At 39.7% G+C, this 25,270-nt stretch overlaps 1 protein-coding gene across 6 annotated transcripts; it reads right to left on the reverse strand.

Annotated features, from left to right (window-relative positions):
* Positions 1-728: 728 nt before the first annotated feature.
* Positions 729-24,855, reverse strand: Fam170a (family with sequence similarity 170 member A). Of its 6 annotated transcripts, none has more exons than XM_045132738.1 (10): positions 24,845-24,855; positions 23,555-23,680; positions 22,566-22,712; positions 21,413-21,626; positions 7,148-7,288; positions 6,269-6,431; positions 3,779-3,925; positions 2,268-3,029; positions 1,942-2,000; positions 729-1,401 (listed from the first exon to the last, which is right to left on the reverse strand). In XM_045132738.1, exons 6-10 carry the CDS (start codon positions 6,336-6,338, stop codon positions 1,354-1,356), a joined length of 1,086 nt encoding a protein of 361 aa, XP_044988673.1. In that variant the 5' UTR covers positions 6,339-6,431; positions 7,148-7,288; positions 21,413-21,626; positions 22,566-22,712; positions 23,555-23,680; positions 24,845-24,855; the 3' UTR covers positions 729-1,353. The 6 variants fall into 6 exon arrangements, 2 of the variants coding, with proteins under 2 accessions (XP_044988673.1, XP_044988672.1); XM_045132737.1 differs by having other exon boundaries at positions 3,749-3,925; XR_006633196.1 differs by having other exon boundaries at positions 1,332-1,401; positions 1,942-3,029.
* Between the last annotated feature and the right edge of the window lie 415 nt (positions 24,856-25,270).

Here is a 25,270-nt window from a genome sequence, read left to right on the forward strand (position 1 = left end):
CAAATCCTACTGGCCTGGGTTCAATTCCCCAGTACCAATAAAAAGTCAGACAAAAAAAAAGTGGCTCATGCATCTGCCATTTGTTTGCAATGACAAGAAACCCTTGCTCATGTGCATGCATGTATATGTACACACAGACAAATAAATTTTTAAAAATAAAAAGGAGGGCTGGAGAGATGACATAGTGGTTAAGGTGTTTACCCATGTTAGGCCTAAGCACCCAAGTATGATTCCTCAGTGCCCATGGAAGTCATATGAACAGAGTGGTTTGAGTTGTTTGAGGTGGCTAAAGGCCCAACAGTGCCAATTCTCTCTCTTCTCTCTTTCTCTCTCTCATTTATAAATGAAGAATAACTTTTTAAATAAAATAAAAAGCATAGGAAATAATGTAGATGAAGGATAGATAAGAAGAATGAAATAGTGATTTTACCCCTGATATCCTCAATTGTGGGGCGAACGAACAGAAGTGCAAATTGCGGGGTGTACAGTAGTTGTTAAGGAGTAAGTAGAACCTCCCACAGTGTGGGTGAGTAGGAAGGTAGCAGTTTAAGGATAAGACTTAAAGTATGAATTCCTTATATGAGAATTAAAGAAGTCATTGGGAATCTTGAGGAAAGGGATGTGGATATGAAAATTATATCTTAAATGAAGAAACTAAAAACACGAGTCCAGTGAGGAAGCAGTTTTATTATTCTTAAAATAATAAGAATACCAGATTTGTGGACACTTTCTGACTCAATAAAGCTTCATAAAGATCTACTACAGGCTCTCCAGCAACCTATGGGACTTTGGAATTAGAATGTTGTTTAAACTAATGAAAACTCTTAATTTCAAATTATTTCCTAACTCCATCTTTCCTCTAGGGCCTGCTTTTCCCCTATTCAGATTAGAAAGACATGTTATGACCCCTCACCCTTTGAAAACCCGACAACATCATGATCATGCATACCACCCTCCAGAACCATGAAGCGTCCTTTCTCCAGCCAAACCCTGCTCCATGCTTTCAACCATGGCCCAATAAGCATGCTTTCCACAGTGCCTATTTTCTAGTTATTTCTTCTGAACCCAGTAGAATTTTTCCTGATCTCCTATAAAATGTGAAATCTAGCCTTGGAAAAAATTGTCATACAGATTCATGATCATTTCCTGGAGCTTGGGTATTGAGTATTGACTGGTGCCTTTAGAAAATATTGGAGATATCTATAGTGTTCATTCACAAACTGCCAGAGATGGACAGGTGGATAGATAGATTAATTTTCTAACTGAATTTTAACAGACGAGGTTTGGAAAACAATCTTTATTCCATATGATGTTGATACATTAGACTGTTTGGCCCCTTGGTCCTTCTTTACACTATTGGCATTCTGCTGCTGCTGCAGTCTCAATGGTCCTTTCTTCTTCCTGAGGATGAGAAAATAAAAGAGGTAACAGGAACAGAGAAGAAGTGGCATGACCTCCACTAGTCAATTACCCTTTGCTTTTATCTTAAAGTCAGAGTCATGCAAAACCCACAGTTAATTCATGTCCTAATCAACTTCAGCAAAATGAAAGTTCTAGAAAATGTCTAGGTTTCTTGAGACCTCACTTCCCTGTCTCTCTCTCTCTCTGTATCCATGTCCATGAACCAGAGTGGGGGCCAGCTCAGGCTGAAGACCTAAACCTCTGATTCTGCTGGGGCCCCAATCACCTGCAGGTGAGCGCTGGCACTTGAAGCTGTGCTGAGCTCTCTGCCCAGAATGGCTACAGTGTTTCCTCTTAAGATAAAGGACAGTCACAGAGGTACTGAGAAAGAACCTAGTCAACAGCCTCAAGCACTGAGTATAAACCACAAGTTCACTCAGATGCAGAGCTACCAAATAACCCAAAAGAGTCTTGCTCTCTATTTCAGAGACTTTCTATTTGGTAGTCTGTTCTGAGCCTTTCTCTTACTTAGGGCCTTACCTCTACCAAGAGAAGGTCACCCCATCTTCCAGGATCTTCTGGGCTAGGAATCTCAGTTGCTGAGTGGAAACCAAAATAAAGACACTTCTTACTTAATAAGGAAAGGTGCTCTGCTAGACCTTGGATATTGTCTGAACTTCTTGCAGGAGCTGGAAAGCTCAGGATAACCCAATTTACAGTCATGTAAGATTCCTGAGCAAGAAGCAGATGGCTCAGTTATCCCCCTTCCATAGTTCTCAGAACTGGCAAACCCCACTCTCTCCCTGATGGAGGCCCAAACATAGATTGGAGAGACAGATCCCTCAGCAGACCCAGCCCCTGCTCACTTCTGTCCTTTGGAGAATCAAACACATAGCCTGGACATTGGCTCCAGGGTTTCTTCATGCCAAGGTCTTCCTCAGTGGGTTGTTGCTCCTCGTTCCCCTTTTCTTTTTGTTTCTTTTCTTCCTCGTTGTCATTGTCCTCCTCCTCCTGGATGCTCTCTGATTCCACATTGCCTATCAGCTGAGCCATGGTGAGATGGAAGACGTGGCAGCTGAAGCCCTCCCTGATCCCATACTGCACATGCTCCCGGAGGCTGTCCATGGTGGTAAAGACCCTGCAGCAGGCCATGCACCTGAAGCCATTCTCCATGGTCACCAACCAGTCAGGTGTCTTGGCCCTGGGTCTCTCCTCAACTGTGGGTGACCCTGGTAGGCTTTCTGACTCTGTCTTTTCCTCATGTTCTTTCTCTTCCCCACTGGGCTCACTGTCCGACAGGAGGTTTCTGGTGGACACATCAGAAGGGGGAGTACCTACCCATACACCCTCAGGAAGGGTCACTTCTTCCATCCTTGGATGCTTTTCTAGGGATTCTGAGGATTCCTCTGTCTCCCAAGAGACAGCCACACCTTTTCTCATTTGCACCTGCATGTAGTATATTTTCATGCCCCTTTCCTGTGTGTGTGTATGCAGAGAGGACACACAAGTCTTATAAGATGGACAGGACGAGGAGGCATGCTGTGAGGGGGCAGTAGTCTCCCCTCCTTCCTGAACTAGGGCTAGGGGTGATCTGGGCTTGGGACTGTCTCGTTGTAATTTCCGGATTCCTGAGAAGGGAAATTAGAAACATAAGAACATGTACAGAGCCTGCAGGAAACAGGGAATGCAAGCATGAATGTATGTGGCATGAGAGAAGAGACCTTGGTATAATGTAGTTGTGTGCTGAGCTTGTTGTCACTTTATGGGGTGGTATATGTGCCATCATTTGTGTGAACAGGGATACTGACAGAATGTGCACACACAGGGATGTGGAATGTATGGAGTAAAGATAGATTGTGCATGCTATTGAAGATGGGATTTGGTGACTTCAGTGGTGTGGTGTCTGTGGAACACGGCATATGTTGTAAGAGGACAGCATCATGGGTCATGTATTTTCATGTTGTGTGTGTGTACTAACAGGGTTTTCATCTGTGTGGAGTGTGGCTACGTGTTAGGTATGTTGGCTGTAAGTATATGCTTCAGAATTGTGTCTTACTATAAAAGCAAAGACATCATTCCTCTGAAGGTACTTAATCTGGTCTTTAACCTGATGTGCCAAGCCCAGACCTTTCTAGCCACTGTCTAACTCCCCACCATGATCATTCCATGGCTTATGCTCTCCCACATCAAACTCATGTTTGTGCTCCCCTGAGTTCCTCCATAGATCCCTGACTACCTTAAACTGCCCTGTACTTCCTCTCAGTTTCATGTATGAATCTATAAGCCTCCTTGCACCATACCTAAGGAGCCCCCACCCAAAAAGTTTCACACCCAACAAGCCCCATACCCAGAGTCTCACACTGAAGAATCTTCGCACCCTTACTACGATGGATAAGATTGTATGGAGAAGAAACACAGGAGAAGTATTCAGAGGCAGAGGAGACCTCCCCTACCCCTGGACTCTGGACTTTGTTCACGCCAGTGAATTCAGGCTGAGGGACATCCTCTTGTGACTTTGAAATTCCTGAGGAAAGCACAAAAGGCACAGAAATCTTGTGGTTGAGTATGCTTGTAACACCTATCTAAAAAAAATATTTACTGAGTGCCTGGTACATATCAGGTATTATGAGCACATGTGGCATGAAGTTTCACTCTCAGTGGCCATATCAGCACTTAAGCATAGACAAAACTAATTTTATTAGTGTTTTGTTAAAAATACAGACCTGGGCTGGAGAGATGGCTTAGCAGTTAAGGCGCATGCCTGTGAAGCCTAAGGACCCAGGTTCAGTTCTCCAGGTCCCACGTAAGCCAGATGCACATGGTGGCGCATACATCTGGAGTTCGTTTGCGGTGGCTAGAGGCCCTGATGTGCCCATTCTCCCTTTCTCTCTCTCTCTCTCCCCTCTCTCTAATAAATAGAAAAGCATATATAGTTTACTAAAATGTGCAATTACAAAGTGGGTCCAGTATTACTACATACACATTGTGCTACAAATGTAACATGCTGTGATATGTACCTGGTCCTTATAGAAATATCTAGAGAATTTTTGAGGTTGGCCATGTTTGTGTGAGAGTTAAGGACATACACCATATATGCATCAGATTTTAGTGTGGGAAGAGAAGATTGTCACACACAGGCTATATGTGCATGTAGTGAATGGAAGGTGTGCCTATATAACTATGTGTTCTCGGTAGTTTAATAAACCACTTATGTGTGACTTATTAAATTTTCTTATTTTAGCACATTTTATGTATTTCCTATATTCTTTTCTACCCCTTTAATTAGGGCTTCCAAATAATACCTAGGATGTTTGGATGAATTTGGATTTCAGAAGCCATAAGTAATTTTTAGCATGAATATATACTGAATACTGCATAGGATATAATTACTCTAAAAAATGGCTTACTTGAAATTCAAATTTAACTGGGCATCAAGTACTTTGATCACTAGTTTTTTAATTTAATGGGACATGAGTGAGTATTCTCATGGACGCCCTTACAAAAAAAGTGAATATACTGTCATATGTACTGAGGCTCAGCAAGGTCTAGGTAACAGGAACTTTTCCTCATAGACTTCACAACTGGTGATTGCTCTACCACCCTTGTCCCACCACTCCTCCTCCTAACAAACACAACTAGACAGAAGGGGAGATTTGAAGGAAAAAGTATTGGCTTCCCTTTCCTGTCCCAGCCCCATGGAAGTGTGCCTACAGTCTGAGCCTCCATTCTCTGGAATCATCCTAGAGTCTTCAGATCCCTGGGTCTATGGAAGCTGTTGGGCTCCAGTGTGGGTGGAAGCCTCCAGCTGGATGTCTAGGTTGGGTCCCAACTCCAACACATGACTGCCCACTTTAGAGAGAGCCACTTACTTCCATTTAATATATCTAAGTACCATGCAGCCAAGGAAATAAGTTGACAGCTATCAATGTTCTCTACGATCCCAGGATCCTGGTGAGTTTCACCCATATGATTATGTTCTTGGTCTCTGAAAGAACCTTTTCCTCCTTGTCATTTCCCCTGGAAAGCCCCAAACCTATGCATTTACAAACTCCAATGGACCACTATTTTCCACTTTCCATGGAAGGAGTAAAACCTTCGCACTTTCAATGACATCCATCCTAGACAAAGTCTTAGCCTTTCTAACAATCATTTCATTTCACAGTTTGGGTCTTTACAAGTCCCCATAAATCATTAGACTACTTTTCACCCTTTCCTGAAAGGATCTAATCTGTGTTAGAGATTTCTATCAGCCCCTATTCTCAGGTCCTACTCAGAGACCCCAGGGGAAAAAGCAAAAAAGAGAAGCACTCAGATAGTTCAGCAAAACTGCACCCCTGAATCAAATAGTGTCCATAGTTCCATGTGCCAGCATTCAGGAAAGAAGTATATAGAAAAAGGCTGACGCTTTCCATCATGAGGATCTAGAATTTTTTTAAGATTTTATTTTTATTTATTTACTTATTCAAGACGGGCAGAGGGGAGATAGAGAATGGGCATGTCAGGGCCTCTAACCACTGCAAATGAACTCCAAATGCATGTTGCCACCATGTGCATCTGTCTTATGTGGGACCTGGAGAATCACAGACTGGGTCCTTAGGCTTCACAATCATGAGCCTTAACCAATAAACAATCTCTCCAGCCCAGGATCTGGATTTCTTGTTCTGTCTCACATCAATGTACCCTCAGGATGGATTTGGGTAACATCAGCTGTTACCAGGTATCTCTCTCTCTTCCTCTCTCTCTCTCTCTTCCTCTCTCTCTCTTTCCCTCTCTCCCCTTCAAGAGTATGTGTTCTCAATTCCTTCTTCCTAGATAAAGCTCGAGCTGTTCAGGCCCATGTGCCCCAGACAAGCTGCCCAGCACATACCTCCTGCCTTCTCATCAGCTTCCTGGGACTCTTCAATTTCCAGATGTTTCCTCTTTTGTCGCCGTTTCATAGTATCAACCAGAACAATCCCTTAAAGGATGCTTAGTTTCTAGTTCCACCTTTTCCCTACAGGTTGGTCAGCCCTTGCTGGTGTTCAGGAAATCTGTTAAGATAAGTTAATTTAAATAAAAATAACCAAGTTTCATAAATGGCTGAGGCACTCAGATCACTTAACCAAGTAGCAGCCCTGCCCAGTGATCACTACACTGCATGGCTGTTAAGGTTCAAAGGTCACCAGGCTCACTGAAGGATTCTCTGACCTCATGATGACATCAGAGCATTCCATGGGCCTCAGTCCAACACAGGCTCTGCAACTGCAGAAACCCCATGTTCAAGAACAATTCCTTTTCCCAATGGAACCTCTATAATATATTCAACTCTCTCGTCTTTCAAATGTGGCAGAATATTTTTAGATGTTAACATGTTTCTGTTTAATTTTTTTTCTTTTCCCCTTTTACTTCACCCTTTCATTTCTGCCCTCAAGCAGGTAGCAGACTCACTACTCAGAGCAGAGGAATGGCAGGGCTGAAAGCAGCAATACCTTGCTGACAATCTTGACTCTGAAACCCTAAACAGTGCAGAACAGGGAATGCTGAAGCAGAAACAACACAAGCAGAATTTTTGAAATCATACATTCATTCCCAATTTATCCTACCAGAGGTATGGAAATGCTAATTAAATCAGAGAATGAAAGATCTGTTGATAATGGAGGAAGGGGGTCCTGAAGTTTAGTTAGAAAGATAGAAGTGGTAAAAATTCCAAGCATCTCTGAGGCTCTCAAAACAATATTGAATATTGTTAATGCACTTGGTTACTTACCAAGACTAGATGGCAAGACCCTATTGCTGAAGACACAAGATGGATTGGTTGCAGGACACTGAGAAATCAAGCTGAACATGAATTGGAAGCCTCCTCCCTACTCCATAACTGCCATGGTGCTAGAAAGTGATTTGCAGGTATCTGGAAGAGAAAAATCATCAATAGTCTTATCCACCAGTGGACTTAACTACAGAACTGGCCAGGAAACATATGTCCAGTGGTGCAATAATAGCGTAACTCTTATGGAAGTAACCAATTTCTCTGATTGCATTTGAGGGCCACTCCATGGAAAGGAATTCACACCTCGTGCTAAAAACCTAGCCAAAAGTCCATGGCTATTAATAGCATAGCCCCTAGGAGGGAAACTACTATTATTGTTTGGCTAAATTTTCTTCTAAATATGTATACTCATAAGATTAATGTTTCTCTCACTTCTTTCAGTCAAAGAAGCTTCTTTTTTCAGATGGTAGTAACTACTAAGGATTCTCAAAATTGACTAAGTGCTAAGAATAAATGACTATTGAGTGCTCAACACTAAATTAAATATCCATAGTACCCTCTACAAAAATTAAGGAACATTGCAGAACAGGGGGTAAAAAGAATGTAAGAGCCACAGAATGGGGAGGAACCTTTGGAATACTGTATTTTAGACATGAAGCGGACATTGCTTTCAACCTCACAATAACTGTCAGTTCCTATACAAGATGTGCACAAAAATATATTGGGCCTATCAATATTCCATCATGGATGGCAGAGACAAAGGAAGGAAGGAAGGAAGGAAGGAAGGAAGGAAGGAAGGAAGGAAGGAAGGAAGGAAGGAAGGAAGGAAGGAAGGAAGGAAGGAAGGAAACAAACAACCAAAGAGGAAGAACAGACAAGAGAGAAAAGACATCTAAATAGGAGGAGGACTAGTTGGAAAGAAGGCACTCAGTGGAAGTCAAGATGGGTTGAAAGTACAAGAGAAGGCAGCAAGAGGAGATAAGATTGTAATCAAAATACATTATAAACATGTGTGAAAATTGTCAATAAAACAAAAAGAATAATAAATTCCAAAAGGAGATATAAATAAAACAGAATCATGCCAATCTGTCCCACTCATGGCACAGGAGTCCCAAAACCTAAAGGAGTCATGGCAATAGTTGATGAGCATCTGAACAAAAGCCATATACTTCCATAAGCCACTCTCAACACCAAAGTCTTACATAATTTCCAAAAAGGTATGGTTAGAAATTCATACAGGACCCAAATAAGACAAAGGCTTAAATTAAGTGGAGTTGTGAAGACATGAAATACTATTCTTGCTGACAAATTAGACATTTTTCATCTCCAAGGCTCCTAGATGTCTACACCTGAGACTCTATGAAGAGAACCCACTGTAAATATTTCCCTGAGTAGTGGCCTGGGTAACATATGGAGGCACTGTGGATCTGAGTAGCCTAGATACATGGCAGATCTAGTGAGACCATTGCCACTCTTCAAAAGCAGAGCAATTTTAAGAATTCATGATGTTATTTTCGTCTTGATTTGGATACTATAGTCTGGTATATCCATGAATCCTCTACTACTAAGGGCAAGGCTAAGATGTGTAAGGGAACACTAAAATACACAGGGACATTAAACAATATTATGACACTGAACAAGACAAGTCAAACTACTTGATACTAGTTTTCATTCTAAATAGGAAACATAGTAACAAGGATAAAAATTAGCATTGAGGGCCTATCTTACATTCCTTATTACTTTTAAGATAAGGAAGGTTTCACCTTCTATCCTCTATCCACTTTGACTTCCTCCACAACAAAGTTCACCATCAAACATTCTACATTATCCCTGAAGAAAGTGTCCACTAGGCAGCTATGGACTACTCAGAGCTAGGAATTTCAGTCCTGGAAGGACACAACCTAAACTGTAAAGATTCATTATTATGGTACAAGGAGTGAGATGAAAAGAATCCATAGGACAATGGAAGAGGACTTTACTCTTTATAAGCTCTGAGTTATTGGAATTGTATTACAAACATATAGTCTGTGTAGTTAAAAAATACATACTTATCAAAAACAAACCAAAGATACTTCTATTCCAAGGAAATTATTCATTTCCAGAATAAAACATTAGGGAGGGAGAGATGGCTTAGAAATTAAGGCACTTACCTGCAAAGTCTAAAGACCCAGGTTTGATTCCCCAGTACCCACATAAAGCCAGCTTTACAAGGTGGCACATACTTCTGGAGTTTGGTTAGTGGCTGGAGGCCCTGGCACATCCGTTCTCTCTTCCTCCCTCCCTCCCTCCCCCCCTCCCCCTCCCTCCCTCTTTCTCTGTCACTCTCAAATAAATAAATAAAAATAAATCAAATAAATAGACAAACAAAATATTTTTTAAATAATGAAACATAAGATACCACAACACACCCTATAGATATGAAAAGGCTAAAAATCTCATAAAGTCTACATACATAAATTTGACAACCTAATGAAATGGACAGATTCCTCAAAAGGCACAAGCAAGCCAATTCACCAAACATAAAATCAATTTCATGACCCTGAAATACAAAAGAATCAAAAGTGTTATCATTAAGCTTCCAAAAAGGAAATATCTATAACCACATGGTTCCACTAGAGAATTCTGTCAAAGTTTTAAGAATTATTGCCAATTCTACAAAGCCTTTTCCAGAAAGAATAGACTTCTTGGGCTGAAGAGATGGCTTAGTGGTTAAGACTCTTGCCTGCAAAGCCTAAGGACCCATGTTTGACTCTCCAGATCCCACATTATCCAGATACACAAAGGTGAGGTACACACAAGGGCACACATGAGTAGGTAGCTCAAGTGTCTGGAGTTCAATTGCAGTGGCTGAGGCCCTGGCACACTAATTCTCTATCTCTCCTCTCTCTCTCTCTCTCTCTCTCTCTCTCTCTCTCTCTCTCTCTCTCTCTCTTTCTCTCTCTCTCTCGGTCTCTCTCTGCCTCACTCCCTCTCTCTCTCTCTCTAAAAAAAAATAAAAAAGAAAAGACTTCTCAATTTTCCATGAATATAATAATACCCTAATACCAAAATTAAGAAAGCATAATATAAAAACTGCCAGTATCCCTCATGAATATAAATGCAACACTCCTTACAAAGTATTAGAAATAGAATTCAGTAATATATAAAAATAATTACACAACATGGACAAGTGAGGTCTATTTCCAAGCATTCAAGGCCAATGTAGTATTTGAAACTCAATCAGCATAATGCACTTAAAAAAGAAAACTTACATTGCTTTGTTATAGTTCAGATATGGTATGAGAATCACCCAAAGACTATGTATTGAAGACTTGGTCCCCAGTGTGGTAGTATGGAGAGGGGTAGATTATTTTAAGAAGTGAGGCCTAATGGGGGAGCCTTGAAGTACTGGAAAAATGCCCTCAAAAGGGATCCAGATAGTTCTTATGATGCCCCATGTGTTTTTCAGAATAAGAACAAGCCAGGCTTCCTCATGCATTCCCATGGTGATGTGAAAAGCTGTCTGCTGCTAGGCCTTGTGGGAGCTGAACCAATGGGACCTTTTGATCCTGGATTTTGCATTCCCAGATTGTGAAAGGGCTGGGGAATTAGCTCAAGTCAGTAGAGTGTTTTCTTCATAAACATAAAGACTTGAGTTAAATTCCAAGAACTCATGTAAAAAAGTGAGGCATGATGACACACTTATAATTCTAGCACTAGGAAGGTAGACACTAACATATTTCTGGGGCTTACTGCCCATACAGTCTAATCTACTTGGTAAATTTCAAGCCAGTAAGTGACCCTGTCTGAAAAAAGGTGCATGGTGCCTGAGAAAGGTCACTTAATGTTGCCCTCTGCCCTCTACATGCACACACTTAAACACACACAAACAGAAAGACAGATATACATATTCACAAAAAATATGAATACAGGGGAATTTCCACAGTTATTAAGGAAATATACGTAAACTAGGCCACCTTTATACCTAATGGTAAACTACTGAATTTCCCCCTAAGAATGCAAGCCCAACAAATGTGTTTGCTCTCACTACTCTTTTTTTTTTTAATTATTTATTTATTTATTTGAGAGCGACAGACACAGAGAGAAAGACAGATAGAGGGAGAGAGAGAGAATGGGCGCGCCAGGGCTTCCAGCCTCTGCAAACGAACTCCAGACGCGTGCGCCCCCTTGTGCATCTGGCTAACGTGGGACCTGGGGAACCGAGCCTCAAACCGGGGTCCTTAGGCTTCACAGGCAAGCGCTTAACCGCTAAGCCATCTCTCCAGCCCTCTCACTACTCTTAAAGAGAATGCTCTTAGCATAAAGAAGTTCTAGCCAGGGAAATAAAGCAGGTAAAGGAAACAAAATCCATACAAATAAGAATTAAGTAAACCTGCTCCTATTGACAGGCAATATTATTGTGAAATAAATCCTAAGGAATTAAGAACATCAAAGAAGATGAAGGGAAGGACTATGGAGGGAGGGAGAAAAAAGATCCTAAACCTAATTAAAAGAATCCAGGCCAGGCATGGCGACACACGCCTTTAATCTCAGCACTCGGGAGGCAGAGGCAGGAGGATCGCCATGAGTTCAAGGCCACCCTGAGACTCCATAGTAAATTCCAGGTCTGCCTGGGCTAGAGTGAGACCCTACTTTGAAAAACCAGAAAAAGAAAGAAAGAAAAAAAGAATTCAGTATGGTTACAGTGTAGAAGATAAAGTCACAATATTCACTTACAGTCATCCTTCAGTATCCATGGGAAATTAGTTCTAAGATTTCCTGCAGATTCAAAAGTCCATGACTACTCAAGAACTTTATATAAAATAGTGGAAATCTGCTCATAAACTATACATATCCTGCTCTATTCTCTGGAATGTTGATAGTATCTAGTATACAATAACTGCTATGGAAATTTTCTTGTAACAAGAAAAATTCTGCACTTGTTCAGCATCATTTTACAAATGTTATCCACTCCATATTTGATAAATCCACAGATGGTCACAATGTATGCTTGAACACCAAAACTATAACAGTACCATTTACAACTACTCAAATAGTGAAGTAGACATGATTTTAACAAATTGTTTATAAGACTTTCATGCTGAAAATTATAAAACAATAACTAAATAAAGCAGAGAACTAGGGCACAGTCTGTATTGTTAGGTTGGAGGGCTCAATATAATAAAGATCCAAATCTCCACAAATTAATCTACAGATTTAAGGGAATGCCTATCAAAATCCCAGACTGACTTTTTGTAGTTATAGACATGATTGTTCTAAAGTTTATATGTAAAGACAAAATATAGCAATTTTAAAAAAGAATAAAAATAGCTCTATTTTATGGTGCTATTTGCTACAATAATCAAGACAATTGGCCAAGGTACAGATGCCATGCTAATGAGAAATGAAGAAATAAACCTGCTCCTATCTACAGATAAATTGAACAGAATAGAAATGATACAGGTAAGTTTACACAAATATACCTAAGTGATTATTGACAACACTGGAAAGCAATTCAATAGAGGAAAGAGCCTTTAAATGGTACTGAAGCAACTGTGTAGCCATAATGAAAAATGAATCTCTTCCTCAACACAACTTCACATTTTATATAAAAGTTAACTCCATGGACTCACAGAGTTATAGTAAACCTAGTAAAGTAATAGATCATGGGCTCATAGTTAAGCTATAAAATTTTAAGTATTAAAAAGGAAGAAGAATCCAGGCATGGTGGGGCATGCCTTTAATCCCAGCACTTGGGAGGCAGAGGTAGGAGGATTTCTGTGAGTTCAAGGCCAGCCTGAGACTACACAGTGAATTCCAGGTCAGCCTGGTCTAGCCTAGAGTGAGATCCTACCTAGTAAAAAAAAAAAAAAGAAAAGAAAAGAAAAGGAAGAACAATCTTCAGGGTCTAAGACAAAGCTAAAAATCACTAGATTTGAAACTAAAAACATAATCCATAAAAGAAAATCATGGATGAACTAGATATCATCAAAATTAAAACCATTTGCTCTGGGAAAGATCTCATTGAGAAGCATGAAATCAACAGACCATGATAAAGTATTTATAAACTGAATTCTAACAATGGATGAAGATCAGTAATATATTTTTTAGAACTCTAAAACCTTAGCATTAAACTAATCAAACTAGAAAATGAACAAAAGAAAGGAATAGATGTATTACTGGGGAGGATGAACAGATGGTAATAACATAGAATTATTTCAGTATCTTTAACCATTAGGAAAGTACAAAGTAAAACTATACCAAGATAGCACTAAGAACTTATCCTGATTGCTAAAATCCAAAATAGCGACCATGACAAATGCTAATATGAATATGAAAAAAACTGGATCACTCATATGTTTCTGGCAAGAATGTGAAATGATATTTACAGGGAGGAAAATGGGTCTTAAAATATATGTAACTATCCTTGACCAAGAATTTATATTTTTAAGGAAACCCAATGAAATGAAAAGTCTATACAAAAAAAGTGTCCAAAGAAGGTTTATAACTCTTTTCATACTAGCCAAAAACTGAAAACAATGCAGTTGTTCTCTAGTGAGTGAGTGGATAAAGTGTACTGTATTCACATTATGAAATACTACTCAGCAGTAAAAAGAGATGACCTTGGATGAATCTTCAAAGAGCTATCCTGAGATTTTTATAAGCACTACAAAAAATTTAATCCATTTATAAAGCATTGTTGTTGTAATGACAAGTTATAAAAGTGGAGAAATGATTAATGTCTGCAGTGATTAAGGGAGAGATGAAGGTGGCAAGAAAATGGAATGTCTATAAGAGGACAACACAAGGAATCTTTGTGATGACAGAACTGTCTAGAATCTTGACAATATTTATGCCAATTTCCTTTTTTTATTTTTTTAAAGTTTTTGTTGTTGTTGTTGTTCATTTTATTTATTTATTTATTTATTTATTTATTTATTTATTTATTTGAGAGTGACAGACAGAGAAAGAGGCAGATAGAGACAGAAAGAGAGAATGGGTGCAACAGGGCCTCCAGCCACTGCAAATGAACTCAAGACACGTGCGCCCCCTTGTACATCTGGCTAACGTGGGTCCTGGAGAATCGAGCCTTGAACCAGGGTCCTTACGTTTCACAGGCAAGTGCTTAACCGCTAAGCCATCTCTCTAGCCCTATGCCAATTTGTTGATTTGAATGGAGCACTACAGGAAATGTTCGTTGAAAGACAGAGCTTTGAGCTGTGGGGTTAAATGAATTGTCTTGCTTCTCCTTCAAAACCACTTTGCTGTAGCACTATACAAGTCTCCATGGAAAGACAAAAGAGATAATACTAAAGAACACACTTCATCGACTACACCTAACTGCATAAGTTCAAGATGCAAGGGTTCATCTTGGGAAAAGCAGATCTAAATATCTTCATGCTTCACAGGCTTTGAAGTTTTCTCACCCGACCACCTTCCACTCTTTGAATTCTACAGCATCTCCATCAAGAGGCTGCTCAGCCCATATGTCAGTATGGACTGTCTGGATAGTATGATGGGAAACTTATTTCTCCTCAGACTTTGACATCTGTCTATAAAAAGGTCTCTAAAGTTTTAAGTTAAGGACAAAAGACCTTCTACAACCACTATTTTGTCCCATTCACCACATTTACCAATCAAAACTAAATTTATTCTAATACACTCAGAGATAGACATGTAGATACAAAGATACATGCTTCCCAAGTCTCAGTGGTTTAGAATGTCTTCTTGCTCCTGATGTGTGCCCACTGCAGGTTAGCTAGGAGTCTGTCCCTCCTGTGTGCAGGCAGACAAAGCCACCGCCATCAGGAAACTTGTCAGGAGCCATTGCAGCATGAAAGAGACTACTGGAAAGTCTCAGACTGGCACAGAATGTTCTAGCCTAGAAGTCCTACTTATTCCAACCACACAAAAGTTATTAGCCAGGAAATGCAATCAAACTAAGTGTAAAACTCACACCTGTTGTACTATAATCAAGAACTTTTCCACTATATAATACTGGGATTTCCACACAGGGATAATGCTTTTGTCATTATAGGGATTTTCACTTCCTGATTTGTTTTACTTTTTATAATAAATTCAGGAGGGAAAGTTTAGAAATGCCTAAAGCACTTGCCTTAAACTGCAAAGGAACTGGAAAATAATTTTACTTCCTTTGGAAATGTTTGACCTGGTGAAGATTAACTACATTAGTCTTCTATTTTGAATATAAGGAATACACAGTAAGTGATCTTTCTAAGACTTCATGAAATGGCCGAAAAACTCTTGATTCCCACTTTGCTATTTCGATTATCTTGTTGACAGTCCAGGTCTGTGAATAATGGTGGTGGCAGTGGCCACAGAGCTCTGGCTGAGATAAAAGCACATATAATAGCATGCCCACCTCTACAGAGCTGCACACTAGGATAAATGTCCAGTGCAATCCTGTTTGCTTGTAGTACTGTGCAAAGAAACAAATGGTTCCGAAACATTGATTTACAAATAGTTTTTGCTGCTATTATTTTAAAGAGATCTTGTCTGCCAAATATTTTTCCATGATGAAAACCAACACATATATAGAAGAATTATTTATGTATTATTATGATAATGCAGATGCACTGCCCATCTAATAAGCTAGAAGCAAGCTTCTACCTTTCCCCAGATTGTGGACAAATGACTGTCATTGTCTTTCTTGACAGCTGTGATAGAGGTAGCACATCTGTGGTGGACAGTCCACTATCTTCTTTTCTTGTTGATGGATCTAGGCTCTTCTCTATTTTCTCTGCCATTTGCAAAGTAAAGCAGATTCTCCCGAAACAAGAGTAACAGTATCTTGGATTAAAAGGGGTATGCAAATGTATTTGAGAGATTTTTATGGTGTCCAAGGCACTCTTCTTCTCCAGAGAGCAGTTGGAGCTTTTTTCTGAAGTCTGCATTTCCAAACTATGAGATTCTGACTTGGTTTCCAGTACCAGATATGAGATCTCTCCTACTGAGCCAGCCTTATGTCTAATCAGAGAACAGTTTGTTACCCACAGAGACTGTGTGCCGCTATTTCACACGTGTACATGCACCATCTTATACACACAGATTATACACACACCACTAGACTATACATACACTGTGTTATATGCACAACACATTATTTATGCACACACTACCATATACACTCACCATCTCATACACACACAACCTTATATGCACACCTTGGGCCTTCAAAAAAAAAAAAAAAAAAAAACTTAGTCAAACTATTGGGTCTTTCTCCCAGTCCAAACAGTTATCCAACTATTTCCTCTTACATTGTTCCTCACACCATCACATAAAAGTTCTCACTGCCTAAGTGAACAAGACATGCTATAAATTATGGAGTCTGGCAACATTCTGTAATAGATAGGGAAAGGGCTTTGGAGGCCACTTACCTCCTAAAGAACTAATAACAGTTAGTAGTTGCCAGGGAAGGGGAGTCATTCTCTTCTGTGGTAAGAGACAGAAGGGAGTGCAGTGAGACAGAGGGGATACAGGAAGGCAATATGCAGTACATGTGATCAAAATGTAATGCATATGTATGAAAATGTCAAAAAGCAAATACATATGTGATAAAACAAGAGCTATTTCTGTCTTCTTCTGGAAAAGGAAGCATCTCCCAAACCTATCACCAATATATCTGATGCAAAGTGAGAAAGTGAGAGCCCATTTGTCCTGTGCAGTCAACTCAACAACCTACCTCTCCATCAAAAAATCATTACTTAAAATTTATCTATAGATTCAGTGCTTTCAGTCTTTAGCCTTAAATTGTTTGTCTTCAAGTGTAAGTATCTTTGTGAGAACTGATACATTAAGTTAAAACATTGTCAGCCAAAATTTAAGAAAGGGCTAAGAGAAAACAAGCTGAAAATTGGGCTTTTTAGTGTGTGTATGCAGTGTGTGTTGTATATTTGGGTGTGCATGTGATGAATACTAACTGGCCCAGTAAGGTCTAGCAATCCTCCTGTGGTGGTTTGATTCAGGTGTCCCCCATAAACTTAGGTGTTCTGAATGCTAGGTTCCCAGCTGATGGATATTTGGGAATTAATGCCTCCTGGAGGGAGTGTATTGTTGGGGGCGGGCTTAAGGGCTTTATAGCCAGGTTCCCCTTGCCAGTGTTTGGCACACCCTCCTGTTGCTATGGTCCATCTTATGTTGGCCAGGGGGTGATGTCCACCCTCTGCTCATGCCATCGTTTTCCCCTGCCATCGTGAAGCTTCCCCTCGAGCCTGTAAGCCAAAATAAAACTCTTTTTCCCAGAAGCTGCTCTTGGTTAGGTGATTTCTACCAGCAATGCGAACCGGACTGCAACAGTAAAGTGGTACCGAGGAGTGGGATTGCTGCTAGACACCTGACTGTGTGGCTTCGGCCTTTTGAAGCTGATTTTCAAGAGGAATGTGGAAGGAGTTGAAACCTTGGCCTCAGAGATGCCTTGCAGTGCTGTAAGTACAGCTTGATGGTCTATCCTGGTCAGAGCTGAAAGACCTGAAGCCAGTAAGAACTATGGACTGTGAGGTTTGGCCATGAGGATGAACCATGGCTTGCAGTGGAGACCCAGTGGAGATGCCGGGACCATGAGATGGCGGCCAAGGAGCTGCCGGCCCCGATGAAGCTCCCAGGACTGTGAGTAGCCTAGCTGGAGGGGCGGAATTGGAATGCCAGAGACTTGTTGCTGGTTAGAATTATCGGACTTGAAGACTTGTCACTGGCTAGAGTTGCTGGAGTTGAAGCTACAGAGTTTGATGTTTGCCCTGGTTGTTTTAAATCTTGTATTGGTTGAATGTTTCTTTGCTATGCCCAATGCCATCTATTGCAGTGTGAATATTTATTCTGTGCCATTCTGGGTTTTTTGAGGTTATATTTTGGTATTATGGCTCAGTTAAAAGATCTTGAATTATGGGGATATATGAACATCATTGAGATTGATAAAAACTATGGGGACTTTTAAAGTAAGACTGAAAGCATTGTATTTTACATCATGTATGGATATCAGTTTATGGGGGCCAGGGGCGGAATGTGGTGGTTTGATTCAGGTGTCCCCCATAAACTTAGGTGTTCTGAATGCTAGGTTCCCAGCTGATGGATATTTGGGAATTAATGCCTCCTGGAGGGAGTGTATTGCTGGGGGCGGGCTTAAGGGCTTTATAGCCAGTTTCCCCTTGCCAGTGTTTGGCACACCCTCCTGTTGCTATGGTCCATCTTATGTTGGCCAGGGGGTGATGTCCACCCTCTGCTCATGCCATCGTTTCCCCCTGCCATCATGAAGCTTCCCCTCGAGCCTGTAAGCCAAAATAAAACTCTTTTTCCCAGAAGCTGCTCTTGGTTAGGTGATTTCTACCAGCAATGCGAACCAGACTGCAACACCTCCTGTGTCCATTCCCCTTAGCAGTACACTTTTTATGTAGGTGCGGGGCATTGAATTAGGTAGTCATGCTTGTATAGCAAGTGCCATCTCCACAACCTCACAAATTAGGCTATTTTTTTAATGAGATAACAGATGCAGAGGTAAGATAAAGAATAAATAGCATATATGTAAGAAGGGATATGTTGAGGTTAGTGGTAAGAAAATATCAAACATAAAAAAATAATTAAATATTCAACTTCCTTATAAATTATCAATGGTCTAAATCTTCCTTAGATGGACTTGAGTAAAGCAATGCAATAAGAATGTATTATATGTCATATATATATCCAAATTACTAATGTTGAATTGAGACTCATGAAAATTCAAATAAGCACCTAGTAACCAACGTGTTAATTTCAATGGAGCCCTGAAATTATAACAAAACTCATAACTGTGAGAAAAACCTTCCCATTAGGGGCTTAGCTCTGCATGTACATTACAAGCAAGAGAAGCACACCTTATAATACCATCTCAGATATTACTGGCTCTTAGAATGACCTCTGGCCCAAAGGATTAGTCTCAACTAAGCTGCATCGTCCTTCAAACCCATTTGGTAGAAGTTTTGGGAATCTTCTCCGTAGACTCAATATTCTTGACATCAGTTCTTGGGAGTAAATAACATTAATGGAGTCTGGCAATGGTCTCAGTGCTCCTTCTAAGAGATGGACAGTATATCCACAATGGAGGGTAACATGACCTACTAAAAATGCCATACCTTAAATGTCTCTTGATCCATAAATTATGCTTTTCTGCTATAGTTATATAATGGATTGAGAGAAACTTACTGTAGGTATGTCAACTGAGACAGTTGAAGATTAGATTCTGCCACAAGCACATAATGTCTGCCAACCTCTTACTTTTTTACCTGAAATATTTACTGCTTGTCATTATAGGAATTCAGTTGTAGTTATGAGCAAAACCCTATTATTTTCATTACATTCTCTAGCAGATAAAAGGGATCAGAATCTCAACATTGTCTTAACAAGTAAAGATTCATGCTTGAAGCAGAGACCTAGCACTTGAAAACTTTCAAAACATCTTTAAATTGTGTATGGAAGCTCTGACTTGTTTTCTGTCTCTAACTCAAATCTATTCTCCCCCTCCCCCCGCCAAAAAAAAAAAACTTTGACTCCAAGTGCTATAAACATAAAATTAGAGTTTTTATATGAACCCAAACTAGAGAGCCATATTGTTTAAGCCTGACAGTATTTGAAATATGATGAATTTATTGTCAAATAACAGTGTTAAAACCCCAGCTCAATGAAATGATGTGGTAAGTGGAAGATTAGCAAATATTCAGTTGTAGCCTCAGATCCGTAGGGCCCACAGTCTATTTTAGACATCTGTAGGACACAGAAAAGGCAAAGTAAGGGGGAGATGGCTCAATGGATCACACAAGCATAAGAGTCTGAGAGGGTCTGAGACAGCTGGAGCTCTGGAGTTGGCCATGCATGCCTGTAACCCCTGTCCTGTGAGGAAGGGAGAGGAGTAAAGACAGAGATAACTGGAGTTCAGTTGTCAGCCAATATGGCAGAAAATGGCAACTCCAGAGTCAGTGTGAGACTCTGACTCAAGTAAACAAAATGGAACACCACTAGAGGAGAGCAGTTGATGCTCTCTTATGACCTCCACACACCAGTGCATGGGGTACAATATCTATCTATTATACAAGCACATACCATATAACACATACTACATACATACCAAACAAGCAAAGCATAATGGCAGAGCAAAATGATAATGAACAAAATAATTTCTCTGATATTATGGATCCTTCCCACCCGCTCTATAATCAGCCCCTCAAGCCACAGCCCAACCCTAGACTAGCTGGTCAATCTACCAGTTGCTGAGATACTCAGGGTTGGAAAGAACTATGGGAGTGAAATTCAGTCCTCATACTATGCTTCAATTCCCTCTAAAATGATTCCTTTATGCCTCATTAAAAACTCCAGAAGCATCAATTGCTAGGAATCATCACTTTCTATAGAAAATTCTACATAGGTTTGACAGAAAATTCTTCCATGTAAAGATAAATCTCACAGCCTTGGAGCCACATAGAACCAACCTACTTCCCTCTTCCATTAGACAAGTCTTCTAATGTGGGAAGGCCATCTCAACCTTTAAGCCTTTTTATCGGCTATCCAAATACTGAAATATCATTTCCCTTTGGCTATCCAACTTTTCTTAAATGTATCCAGATTACTTGTACTTGTCTTAATGTACACTGTGCAGAAATGTAAATAGCACTCTAACTTAGGCTTGGCCAAGGAAAAATAGAGGACATTTCTTCCTCTATTGTACCTACTTCACTTGAGACTCTTTTGGGTTTGGGGGCATGATATAGACAATCTGAAGAACACAAGTCAAAATTCAAAACCATAATAACCAATTAATATAGTCAAATGACAGCTAAACCTTGTCTATCCCTCACCCAAAGCCCACTGGGGGATAGAAGAGGCACACGATATAGTTAATGCTTTATTATGTATAATTGCTTTGAAAAATCTAAAAATAATTTTATTTTCTGAAGATTCTTCAAAATATCCCAAATTAAAAATTACAATTTCAAACTATTGTACAAATTAGTAAGTTACCTACACAAAATTTGAACTTCCATAAAAGAATATCTGATAAGTTATTTTAAAGCAGTATCCTACCAATCAGCAGTTAAGTATAGGAGAGAAGCACAGGCACAGGGCATTGGAACCATCTGGGTTTAAAACTCAGCTGCAATCATGCAATAGCAATTGCTACAACATACCTGCTCCCTCCTCAGTAATGAAGATAACTCTGAATCCCTTAGTATGTCCCTATAAAAGCACTTGCCCAAATGTATGTGAATAGGCCGAAGGTAAACAATTAAGGAGTGGAATGCTCACCTCCAGCCTTACACCTCATTTCTCTTGGTAGACTAACTCTTCCAGAAAAAGACTTAGAGTTGCTTGCTTGCATGTATCCCTCATCTTCCCAACATATAGTAGGAATAGACACCACATTCTTCTTGCTTACAAACATGAGCATCCAGCTTTAAATTCAGTTATTATTTAGAAATAATCATTTTCTCTTCTGGCCTCTTCCTTTTACAGGGGAAGTCTGAAAATTCCAAAACAGTTCCTGAGATTCATTATTATTGAAGGGAAATGAAGAAAAGCTCTGCTCTACTCAAGTCCATGAACTTACATTGAATTGATACTGTAGGTCTAATCTACTTAGGAAAATAACTGGTTGGCATTGACATTTCTTATATTTTTTATGCTGACCCAATTTTAAGCCCATTTTTCTCCTAAAGTAATAATGTTCTAATATATAATGAAAATGGGAAGGAGTGGAGGAGGCTGATGAGGAAATCCATTGTCTAAATATGTCCAATTTCTGGCCTATGCTTCGGAAACTAAATGAAAATTTTGTTGGTCTCCAGTGTATATTCCCTAAGCAGTAAAATTAAGATTGTCCACACCCATGCTGTTTCAAACAGTCTGAAGTAGTTGTTACTGTAGCAAGTTGAATGGAAGAAAATGAGAATTTACTTACTGCAAAGCATCCCAAGTATCGCATTAGTCTCCTTTTCATCCGATAAACTTATCTTTCATTAAAAGTCATGCTCTGGGGCTGGAGAAAAGGCTTAGTGGTTAAGCACTTGCCTGTGAAGCTGAAGGACACCGGTTCAAGGCTGAATTCCCCAGGACCCATGTTAGCCAGATGCACAAGGGGACGCAAGTGTCTGGAGTTCATTTGCAGTGAGTGGCTGGAAGCCCTGGCCTGCCCATTCTCTCCCTATCCCTCCCTCCCTCCCTCTCTCTCTCTTTCTCTCTCTCTCTCTCTCTCTCTCTCTCTCTCTCTCTCTCTCTCTGTCTCTCTCTCTCTCTCTCTCTCTGTAGCTCCCAAACAAATAAATAAAATTAAAAAAAAAAACTTAAAAGTCACTCTCTGCAGCTCAGAACAAAGCAAGGTTGTCTCTAAGAAGACAAAGCAGCAAAGCAGTAAGAAGGAGAAATAATAATAATAATAATAATTTCCAGGTATGTTACTCACATGCTCTAACATTATCTAAATCATGCAACTTCTGGTCATCAGTGGAACCTCAATCTCTTTGTAAAGATAAAACAACTGTCTATAAGTACTGAGATCAGTTCTACAAACTGGTGTTTTGCTTTGTTTCTTCAATTCCTGCTTGGTCACCTGGAAAAGGAAGATCGTGATTATGAACTTCATATAGTTTGTGATGAGTACGTAAATGTCTGACAATGCACAATCTAATTAGAAGGAATTAGAGGCAAGTGCTTCATAAGTGTCACCATCACCATCATCATCATCAGAAATTAAATGACATATGTAATGAGTGCCTTTGATTGTCTCTGGCACATACACAGTGCTGAACAAATGTAAGGAAAAACCTTTCATCTCTCCTCAGAATTGAAAATTTTTCCATTGGATCTGGAGAAACCCAGGGGGTGTGATGACACATTTTACAATCATAGCACCTAAATTTTAGAGATGGGATCTATGCTTACTAATATAGGAGCCAACAGAGAGGGAGAGAAGGGAGGTTTCCCTGAAAAGTAACCATAGTTTATAGAAGAAAATACCAGGTCTCTTCACACCTGATGACTGCATCTTTGTCCCCAAATTGTTCTGCCTTCTAAAAGTGTTATCTGACTGAGAACATCTCCCTACGAATAGTTAGCAAACCACCAGGTGAGCATTCATCTTCTTTTAGATATTTATGGGCTTTTAGTTATTTTAGGAGATGATGGAATGTGAATGAAGAGGATGTTCCCTCCTACAAATCTTCCTAGGAGTCTCACTTCAGAGTGGGGACCATCCATCTCACTCTGAAACAGGAGTGCTCCCAGATACTTGTTGCTCACAAATGCAAATCAGCCAACTCTGGCTCCTTGAATAATTGTAAGCATCTCTTTGGGATCTCAGTTTAGATTTGTTTTGTTCTGTGCATACAACATGAGTTCCAGTCTTTATTTCTCAGGCCTAGGAAACATCAGCTAATGTGATATCTATCACACCAGAGGGAAATGGAATATTCCTCTTCTGACGGGAAATGCATAACTGCTTCAGTGGGTTTCCTTCCTCTTCTTCCTTTCTAAGGACCTGAGGAGTTTTGCTTTTCAAAGCAGTTTTCACTTTGTGAACTAAAAATAAAAGATATGCAATTAGCCAAAGAAAGAAAAGTCAAGAATACAAGAAAAAAAGAAAGATAATTGAAAATAAAAGAAGAAAACATCAGCACTAAGTATTCATAGTTTGGTTTTTTGCTAGGTTTCAGGGCCCTTCTAGCAGAATTATAGAACAAACAGGGTGAAAGACCATTTGAATAAGGAACCAAGGGCAAGACAAGGTGATACACAGCATTTAATCATTTCCCAGCATTGTCCCTGCTATAGCTACTCTCACAGGCTCAAATCTCAGCAATAAAATGAACTACTAAAAATGGCTATTTAAAAAATAAAGTGAAAAATATAAGGAAAAACTTTGCCCTGCTTTGAGCTTAATACATAACCCTAAAGGGAGATGGCGTTATCCTATTTCTGCTTGGCTCACATCAAGAACTCCAAGAGAGAAATCAGAAGCAATGGTAGTAGGGGAAAACTACCAGCTACCAACTGAGAGCAAAGGTTATGTCCCCTCTGAGAGCAGCCAGCCTAACAACATGGGGCTTTAGGTAGAGGATGAAAATAATATACCATAAACCCACAGGTACTTGACAGAAATAGGGAGGGACCCCCTGGAGATTCCACTGGGAATGAGTATGGTAGTAGGTTTGTAATGGACAGAGGAATCAAAAGCTAAAAATACAGGTTATTACCATTTATATGGCCCTTTTTAAGTTCCAGGCTCATATGGCCTGAGAAAATGTTAGAAATAACTCCTCATTTTCTTTTTCTGTAATTTAAAGTACATACAGTATACAATGAGGATCCCTAGTGAGCTATGTTCATCCAAACCAACTTCTTTTATAGTTTCTTCCAGTAAAAGAAATATGATTCTTGATACTTACAGTTTGATTACATGCTATTCTTCATATATTAAAGAAATACAAAGTATTTTTGTTGCTATGGTATATGTTTTCTGTAACTTTTCTTATCAGTAGGTTTATACTAAATCATTCATTTTCTCGTTCAATTTTTTCTTACAAATAATACACATGTGTGAGAAATACTAGATAATGATTAATGGCAAAATCTGTGTCTTTGACAGAATTTTCTACAAAAAAAATGTGATTTAATATATAGAGCTAAGAAGCAATGGTTCAAGGAATTTTTTTAAAGTACTCATTATAATTAGCTACAGCCTACCTTGAACATGTCTGGATCTCAGTTTCTTGATAGATTAAAAAAAAAAAAATACTGCACAGGCTGGAGAGATAGCTTCGTGGTTAAGATGATTGCCTGCAAAACCAAGGGACCCAGGTTCAATTCCCCAGGACCCACATAAGCCAGATGTACATGGTGGCACATGCATCTGAAGTTGCAATCCTGGCATACCCATTCTCTCTCCCTCTCTCTCTCTCTCTCTCTCTTTCTCTCTCTCTCTCTCTCTCTCTCTCTCTCTCACACACACACACACACACACACACACACACACAAAGATAAAATTTTAAAAATACTGCAAATGATCTCTCTTTATATCTCCCCTGACAGTTTTCATGTTGAGTGTCCTCAGTATCTTTCTCCATTACCCTTGTGCTGATATCAGCTTAATTAAGAAAGAAGCACTCTTGC

The sequence above is a fragment of the Jaculus jaculus genome, chromosome 13, assembly GCF_020740685.1.
Source record: "Jaculus jaculus isolate mJacJac1 chromosome 13, mJacJac1.mat.Y.cur, whole genome shotgun sequence".
Lineage (NCBI taxonomy): Eukaryota > Metazoa > Chordata > Mammalia > Rodentia > Dipodidae > Jaculus > Jaculus jaculus.